The sequence below is a fragment of the Danio rerio genome, chromosome 7, assembly GCF_052040795.2.
Source record: "Danio rerio strain M-AB ecotype USA chromosome 7, GRCz13ab, whole genome shotgun sequence".
NCBI classification, from domain to species: Eukaryota; Metazoa; Chordata; class Actinopteri; order Cypriniformes; family Danionidae; genus Danio; species Danio rerio.
In genome coordinates this window covers 1,934,978-1,945,000 of record NC_141027.1, presented here as the reverse complement: position 1 = coordinate 1,945,000, position 10,023 = coordinate 1,934,978, and the positions used below count along the sequence as shown (strand labels likewise).

At 32.8% G+C, this 10,023-nt stretch overlaps 1 protein-coding gene across 2 annotated transcripts in view; it reads right to left on the bottom strand.

Annotated features, from left to right (window-relative positions):
- lpcat4 (lysophosphatidylcholine acyltransferase 4) overlaps window positions 1-8,457 on the bottom strand; it is a 31,752-nt gene extending 23,295 nt beyond the window's left edge. For both annotated transcript variants that reach the window (XM_087258858.1, NM_205559.2), the window contains 2 exon segments: window positions 8,165-8,457; window positions 1,006-1,369 (listed from right to left, as the gene is read on the bottom strand). Coding sequence is in view for 1 of the 2 variants with exons in the window: in NM_205559.2 (NP_991122.2) it covers window positions 1,006-1,369; window positions 8,165-8,239 (439 nt within the window). In the remaining variant the exon portion in view is untranslated.
- Window positions 8,458-10,023: the final 1,566 nt, after the last annotated feature.

Here is a 10,023-nt window from a genome sequence, read left to right as displayed (position 1 = left end):
AAGGTTTAACATAGCTTGAAGATAAGCAATGTTTTAGTTATGTTTTGGTTAAACATAACTTGAACATACCCAGAATATAGCTGGAACAAAGCTTAGGAATAGCTTAAATACATCTTAAACATAACTTGATATAGCCAGAACAAAGCATTAACTTAGCTTGAACATAAACAAAATATATATACTTAATCAATATATAGCCGGGACACACAGCCTGAACATAACCAGAAAACAACCTGAATATAACCAGAATATATGCAGAACAAAGCTTGAAAATAGCTTGAACAAAACCAGAAAATAACAAACATAGATGGGAAAAAAAGGTCTAACGATGCTTGAACATAAACAGAACATTACTTGACTAAAGCCAGAACATAGCTTGAACAAAGCTTAAATATAACTAGAACATTCCTTTAATATAGCCAGGACAGAGAACATTACCAGAACATATCTTAAACATAGCCAGATTTACATTAGCTTCAACATAACCAGAAAACAACCTGAATATAACCAGATCATATGCAGAACACAGCTTGAAAAATAGCTTGAACATAACCAGAATATAACAACAACATAGCTGGAACAAAGCATTAACATAGCTTAAACATACCTTGAACATAGCCAGAACAAAGCTTTAAGCTTGAACGCAACCAGAATATATCCAGATTATAACTGAAACACCGATTTAACAAGGCTTGAACTTAATCAGAATATAGCCGGGACACAGCCTAATCATAACCAGAAAACAACCTGAATATAACCAGAATAGATGCAGAACACAGCTTGAAATTAGCTTAAACATAACAAGAACATAGCTGGAACAAAGTTAACAGATTAAACATAGCCTAAACATAACTTTATATAGCCAGAACAAAGCTTTAACATGGCTTGAACATAACCAGAATTTAGCCAGAATGAAGGTTGAACATAACCTGTACAAATAAAAGTGTGTGTCGGTAATAAACTCTACTGAATGACTGCCTCAGTGTATTATAGTATAACCCTCACCTCCAATCACAGGCAGTTTGGCGTTCTCGGAGCGGGACACGACGATGGGCAGCCCGGTCACACTGAGCACTAGCATATCCAGAAAGCTGCTGTGCGGCGCTACGGCTAACACCGGCGCCTCCTTCAGCCCCGCCTGCCGACCTTTGACCCTGACCCACAGGAAGCCCACGCAGAAGAAGACGGCGCGGCTCAGGAACACCATGACGTGGTGGAAGAGCCAGCGGCGCCAGCCCCGCACCGGCTCCGCCCGCCGCGACTCCGGCAGACCAGCCAATCGCAGACGAGCTATGGGCCACATCAGCAGGAAGAAGAGCACGGCGAGAGTGATGCGCACAGGAAACAGAAACACACCCAAAACGAGTCCCTGAGACACACAGAAGAAGAGCGTCAGAAATATTCGACAGAAAATGCATATTAATGAGGGTGAGGCAGTGGCGCAGTAGGTAATGCTGTCGCCTCACAGCAAGAAGGTCGCTGGGTCGAACCTTGGCTCAGTTGGCGTTTCTGTGTGGAGTTTGCATGTTCTCCCTGCATTCGCGTGGGTTTCCTCCGGGTGCTCCGGTTTCCCCCACAGTCCAAAGACATGTGGTACAGGTGAATGGGGTAGGCTAAATTGTCCGTAGTGTGTGTGTGTGTGTGGATGTTTCCCAGAGATGGGTTGCAGCTGGAAGGGCATCCGCTGCGTAAAAGCTTGCAGGATAAGTTGGCGGTTCATTCCGCTGTGGCGACCCCAGATTAATAAAGGGACTAAGCCGACAAGAAAATGAATGAAAGCATATTAATGAGGGCAGTGTTTCCCAACCCTGTTCCTGGAGGCACACCAACAGCACACATTTTGGATGTCTGCCTTATCGGACCTCTTAACTTCAGGGAGCTCTTTCATAAAGGTTGATTAGAAAAGCGGAGATTAAAGTCCAAAGCCTGACTAGAATGAGCTGAACTAAACGCCCACGCTTAAATAGGTAACAGCAATCATTTGATCTAACTAATCAGAGTTCAGTCTAAATCAGGGGTCACCAATCTCGGTCCTGGAGGGCCGGTGTCCCTGTGGGGTTTAGCTCCGACTTGCCTCAACACACCTGCCTGGATGTTTCAAGTATACCTAGTAAGAGCTTGATTAGCTTGCTCAGGTGTGTTTGATTAGGGTTGGAGCTGAAATCTGCAGGACACCGGCCCTCCAGGAACAAGTTAGATGACCCGTAGTCTAAATAATCTAGATAAGTGCTCGTGCACGTTACTGACGTGAAACCTTTGACACCGCATAGGAAAATATCTATGTTCAATATATATCAATTTTCAATATATATTAAAGTGAGGCTACTCATATACAAGAACACGCCTCACAGATCTCTCTTTTAATTGAATGTTTTCTACAGCATGCTTTACAGTAATATATTAGTGCGTATACATTAGATTATTCAGTACCAAAGCAAAGTTTGGATCTAATAAAACAAATAATAAACTGAAGATCAGTCCAGTGCAGGTGAATTGGGTAGGCTAAATTGTCCGTAGATATGAGTGTGAAAGAGTGTGTGGATGTTTCCCACAGATGGGTTGTAGCTGGAAGGGCATCCACATATGCTGGATAAGTTAGCGGTTCATTCCGCCGTGGCGACCCCTTATTAATAAAGGGACTAAGCCGACAAGAAAATGAATGAATGAATGGATATGTTAATATGGCTTATTTCTGAAAATCAACACTAAAATGTTCTGCTCGTCTATAAAAAGCTTCTTGATTTAAGATTGTTTAGATATTTGGACTAGAAACAAGACAACAATCTGAGTAAGAGAAGCGTTTTCTGCAGTGTGTAACTTCACTAAAGTTTTAAAGGGATCGTTCACACAAACAAGTGTCCTCAAGTGTTTCCAGACCTTTATGAGTTTCTTTTCTCTGTTGAACACCAAAAGCAGATAATTTGAAGAATGTTGGAAAACAGTAACCATTGACTTGCATAGTAGGAAAAAACAAATACTACAGAAGTCAATGATTACAGGTTTCCAACATTTATCAAAATATCTCCTAGCGTTCAGTAGAAGAAACAAAATAAATGATGACGTTATTAATGACATTACTGTGCCTTTAAGCTGAGCATTGTATAAATGCCATTATTACACTGCAGCATGTGTAGGCCCACACGGAATCTGCACGCGCAGAACTACGCAGATTTTTAGCCATAATTAATTCTGTTTATTTACTTGAGTAAATGTGTGTAAAGCTATATTTATTTAGTTTTTTTACTAATTAAAGTAATATTGACTAATTTTAAAATGTTCATTTGATTAATGTTCACTACAGTGTGTACAGTAATATTTTCTGTCTTTTAGTATATATATATATATATATATATATATATATATATATATATATATATATATATATATATATATATATATACACACATACACTATATATATATATATATATATATATATATATATATATATATATATATATATATATATATATATATATATATATATATATATATATATATATATATATATATATATATATATATATATATATATATATATATATATATATATTATAAGAGAAACTTGCTTTGTTTACCAAATAAAGTGAATCTAATTAGATTTGCAATTTAAACATTAAATAAAAGTTAAAAAGGTGTTACTTTTTATTTCACTAATTAAGGTTTTAGTAATGATACTCCCAAAATAATTCCGCAGAAATCCACAGATTTTTACCAAAATTCTCAGCAGAAATGGCAAAAAGCATCCGCAGATTCTGTCTGGCGCTGAGCATGTGCAACACAATGAATCTAAACAGCACGGTAGGAGTTTGTCTGAACCAGGACTGCTCAAACTCAGCCCTGGAGGGCCGCTGTCCTGCATATTTAAGTTCCAACCCCAATCAGACACACCTGAACCAGCTAATCAAGCTCTTTCTAGGTTCACTAGAAAGCTCCAGGCAGGTGTGTTGAAGGAAGTTGGAGCTAAACTGTGCAGGACACCGGCCCTCCAGGACAGAGTTTGGACATCTCTAATCTAAACACACCTAAGCCACTAATATATTTATAGTCAGTCAAGTGTATAATCATCCTAAATAAGCTTTCAAACTCGGGCTGCACGATATTGGAAAAATCTAGCACTGTGATCAGTTTTTATTTTGTGATGTATATATTGTGAGATGAAAACAATTTCCCCAGATGACTTCTTCATATCTCTATTCAGGAATGATTCATACAGTTAGATTGATCGAGATGATTCTGCAGTGAGTGGATCTTCGTTGAATCTGATTCACAATCTATACAATTTATTACTTATATATCTAACTTTTACAGTTTATAACGTATATATACAATTTTAATCCCCCCTTCACATTTTCATTGTGGTCTGTTCCATTTGCAGGTTATTTCTGCATGTGTTGCGAGTGTTTTTATGCACGCGTTTAGTCACTGATTGATGAATTAATGTTTAATATTTGCGAATCGCCGGTCATTTCTCCATGTCATGTGTTGTGAGTATTTTTATGCATAATCTATATATACAATCAAGAAAAAGATGCAACAAGAATAAGTGTTTTATCATGTCCCGAGACCAACAGTATTCCAGTGACTGAATGATAAAACTACAAATAATTCAATAACAAAAATCATAGATGTCGACGCAATAGCTTAGTGGTTAGTGCGTCGACATATGGTGCAGTAGCACGTCAGGGCGTCCCGTGTTCGAATCCCAGCTCGAGGACATTTCTCTACCCTTCCCCCCTCTTCCTCTTCCTCTCTCTCCAACTGCGTTTCCTGTCTAAATACTGTCCTATCTAACAAAAGGCAAAAAAAAATAAAAAATAAATAGTAATAATAATCAATCATAAAGTCACAAGTAGTATAGTTTCTTAAACCTGATACTTTTAACATTATTTTAATAACAACAAACCCAATAATAATAAATAATAAAAATAATAATAACAACAATAATAATTAATAATAATATTAATAAATATTAATAATAAAAATTATAATAATAATAAATTATAATTATAATATTCATAAATAATATTAATAACTAATAATAATAATAATAACAACCACAACAACAACAAAGAATATTAATAATAATAATAAATAATAATAATAATAAATTATAATTATAAAATTAATAAATAATAATAATAATAATAATAATAACAACAACAAAGAATATTAATAATAATAATAAATAATAATAATAATAATAATAAATTATAATTATAATTATAATATTAATAAATAATAATAATAACAACAACAACAACAACAACAACAACAACAATATTAACTAATAATAATTACTAATACTACTACTAATAATAAATAATAATACTAATAATAATAATAATAATAATTACTATTATTATTATTAATAATAATAATAATAATAAATAATAATAAACTATATTTATAAAATTAATAAATAATAATAATAATAATAAATAATAATAAATTATAATTATAATATTAATTAATAATAATAACAACAACAACAACAAATCCATTAATCATAATAAAAAATAATAATAATAGAAATTTGCTGGCGTCTCTGAAAGTGCCCATCATTATATCATCAGTTTATATTAGTCACCATCTCAAATACTGTATTTTATATTTCTTTACTAATTAAAACCTGATTAATTATATTTCTTTATTAACTAAAACCTAATTAAACCTGATGCTTTTAACATCATTCTACAAATCACAGGCATCAAAAACACAGGCACATGATCAATTATAATACAAGCTCTACATTGCACATATCCTGTGATGTGACTATAGTTAATGATCACACTGCCATATCCGTGCTGAATCCATATATTGTGCTGCCAAATATCAAAAATAAATCAAATTTAGTGTATATATTTAGTGATTTACATGCTGAAACGGCGCTGTAAATAAAACACAACCTTTTGATTACTATGCATTTTATTAATCAATGTTTGACAGTTTAGTTCGGCTTTCTAAAGCGCTAAAAACACACTGTCAAGTTTACAGAATAAAACTACAGCAGATAATAACAGGACTTTTCTGGACTACAAACATGATTTACTACCAGCTTTAATTCCTCTACCAAGCACATGATTCCAGGAACAGCAGTGCACGGTGTTATAGATATCTAACTTTATATCTTAGGTATAAATATTATGCCAGGTTGGCTTTTCAGGAGGATAACCTCAAGCTGTTTGGGATTAACGGCACTTAAAATAAACATTTAATCATTTATATAAACCTTTATGAGCTTTACTTTCTTCTGTTGAACACAAAACAAGATATTTTAAACAACGCTCGAAAAAACTACCATTGACTTCCACAATAAATGACGAGATGTTCATTTTGGTTGACTGGTCCCCTTAAAAATTTAAATAATAAAGATATTTGCTGGTGTCTATAAAAGAGACCATCATTATATCTTATTATATCGGTTTATATATTGGTCATTTCGAATTTAGTATTATATAGCCACTTATTAATCAGCTGACAGGGTAAAATGATTACTGGATTACATTTTACCAACTAATTTCAGCTCTCAATGTCAAAGCAACTGAGTGACCATTCGACCTTCATCTGTTCAAAGTACAGTAGAATTATTATTATTTCAGCTTTTTAAAGCTGCTGACACAATCTACACAGTTAAAAGCACTATAAAAATTATAATATTAAGAAAATAAGACACATCACTAACTAAATCTGCTCCCAGCAAACAGAACATTCTCCTAATGTTCTCATTATGGTTCCCGTTTGGTTAATTGATTAATACAGTTTTGTGGTTACGTTAACCAAAAACTAACCTTCACAAAACGTTGAAAGGACATTTTTGGTAACAATTTAAAGAGAGCTGTTGCTTTAAAAGCCTTTTCAGGAGGATAACATCGAGCTGTTTGCCATTAAAGAGAGAGTTTAACTAAAAATGAACATTTAATCTTTTACTCAGACATTTAAATAAACTGTTAGCACAAAATAAGATTTTCTGAAGAATTCCATTGAGTTCCAATGTAAATGACTAGGAAATGTTAGTTTTTGTGTGAACTGTCCACTTAAAATAAATAAATTAAAAATTAAAAATTAAATAATAATAATAATAATAATAACAAATAATCATAATAATAATAATAACAAATAATAATAATAACAAATAATAATAATAATATTAATAACAAATAATAATAATAATAATAAACAAATAATAATAATAATAATAATAATAACAAATGATAATAATAATAATAATAATAATAATAAATAAACAAATAATAATAATAATAATAATAATAATAATAATAACTAATAATAATAATAATAATAATAATAATAATAATAACAACAACAACAACAACAATTTTTATTATTAATAATAATAACAACAATAATAATTATAATAATAACAATAAATAATAATAACAACAACGATAAATAACAATGATAATAATAATAATAACAACAATAATAATAATAATAATAAAATAATAATAATAATAATAATAATTAAGTCTCTGAAAGTGCCCATCATTATATAATCAGTTTATGTTAGTCAATAGTTCAAGTTCAGTATTTTAGATCCCTTTATTAATAAATTGACAAGTAATTTAAGATGTTAAAAGATTACTGGAGTACATTTTACAAAACAAAATACAGCTTTTCCATGTCAAAAATTAAGAGTATAAAAAGCAACTTCTGAGTATTACTTGTACTTCATCTATTCTATCAGATAAAGTACATCAGAATTATTATTATTGAAGATTTTTAAAGCTGCTTTGACACAATTTACATAGTTAAAGTTATAAAATAAAATATTAAGAAAATAAAACATATCACTTAAAAATCTGCTCCCAGCACATGGATCTCATTGTAGTTCTCGTTTGGTTACTTATTGATTAATACAGTTTTGTGGTTACGTTAACCAAAAACCAACCTTCACAAAACGCTCAAGGGACATTTTGGAAACAATTTATAGAGAGCTGTTGCTTTAAGAGTCTTGTTCTAGTGGGTCAAACCAAGTAAACATCATCTTATGTACACAATAATCACAGTCGCCAAATTATTAATCTCGGTTGCCATGGTGATTAATATACCGAACACGCGCAACAGATGTTATATGACGTCAGCACGCAACTTTCTCACACACACACACTGCAGAATCACACACGAACGCATGGACTTCTCACCTGAATGCGCTGGAGAGCGGTCAGATTGACCTCATGGATGAACGGATGAGCGGTTTGTCCTTTATTCTTCAACATCCTCCAAACGCTGCAGAAAAGCGAGGAATACACGCCGGGGAAAGAGCGGATAAAAAGTTAAGATGGCGCTGTCAATAAAACTAAACTTCGCGAGTGCTCGAGTGACACACACACACCCGCGAGCTTATCTGTTAAAATACTGACGTAAAACACAAACTGCGAGGACTTCCAGCCGACACACACAAGCTGAACTCAGACTGAAACTGAAGATGAGGAACACGTTTTTATGACCCCGCCCCCCTACATGTAGAGCCATCAATCACACTGACCACGCCCCTTCTAATGCGCATACCTGCTGACCTTGTCGCCAAAAGAGATACAGCCGCGGCCGAAAGTGAACGAGAATTATTTATATTATGAATTAAATCAGCTATTAATTGTATTTTATTATCGTCTATCATTAATCAACCATAACAGTAATGTTAAAAGAGTAATTATACCAAGTATTATTTATATTATTTATTAAATTATGTATTAAATTTTGTTTTATTAAAGCCAACCCCTACACCAACACTGACATTATTGTAAAAATTGTAATTAAACCGGGTATTGTTTATAAAATTACCCATTAATTATTTTTTATTAACATCTAGCCCTAAAAACCCTAAATCCAGGCATCACTGTAATGTAAAACAGTAATTATACTGAGTATTATTCATATAATTTATTATATTATTTATTAAATTGAATTTTATTAACGCCAACCCTAAATTCAGCAATCACAGTAATGTAAAACAGTAATTATAACGAAAATTATGTAAATTATTTATTAAATTACCCATTATATTAACGTCTACCCCTACCCCAACTCTAACCCCAATCACAGCAATGTTAAAACAGTATTTATACCAAGAATTATTTATTAAATTACCATTTAATTGTATTTATGAACGTACCCCTACCCCAATCGTTAACATATCCCTCATAGTCATGTAAAAATATAAATTATTGTACAGTGTCACAGAAAGTATACTATATTGATTTGAGTATCTGCAGCTGTATCCCATCTAGACTTCACCCTGACCACGCCCTCTACACGCACAAATTGCAGTTTGGCCACGCCCACATGTCACTCATCGACGCCTTGCCCATTAATACACGCCCAAAGTCTGAAAATAGAAACCAAATAAAAAAAAAATGGTTTCTTTAAAACTGTGCTAAAGTTCATCAGGATAAGAACAGAAATAGAAATATTTGATTTAAGAACACTCCAACTTCCACTCTATGTGAATAAAATATGACCACTTTGCATGTTTAAAGGGACAGTTCACCCAAAAAATTATAACTCTGTCACGTCATTTACTCGTTTCAAACCTTTTATGAGTTTCTTTTTTCTGTTAAACACTGAAGAAGATATTTTGAAGAATGTTGGAAACCTGTAACCATTGACTTTCATTGTATTTTTTTTTCCTACAATGGAAGTTAATGATTACCAGTTTTCAGCTTTCTTGAAAATCTTTTCTTTTATGTTTATGAAGGTTTATAACCACTTGAGGGAAAGTAAATAGTGAATACATTTTCATTTAGGGGTGAACTGTCTCTTTAAACTGGGTTCCTGACTTTTCCTTCAGCTCAGTCCCTTTATTCATCAGGAATGGCCACAGTGGAATGAACCGCCAACTATTCCAGCATATGTTTTACGCAGCGAATGCCCTTCCAGCTGCAAACGAGTACTGGGAAACACCCAAACACTGAGCCACTGTGTCGCCTTGACTTCATTTAAAACTTTTTCATTCATTTTCTTGTCGGCTTAGTCCCTTTATTAATCCTGGGTCGCCACAGCG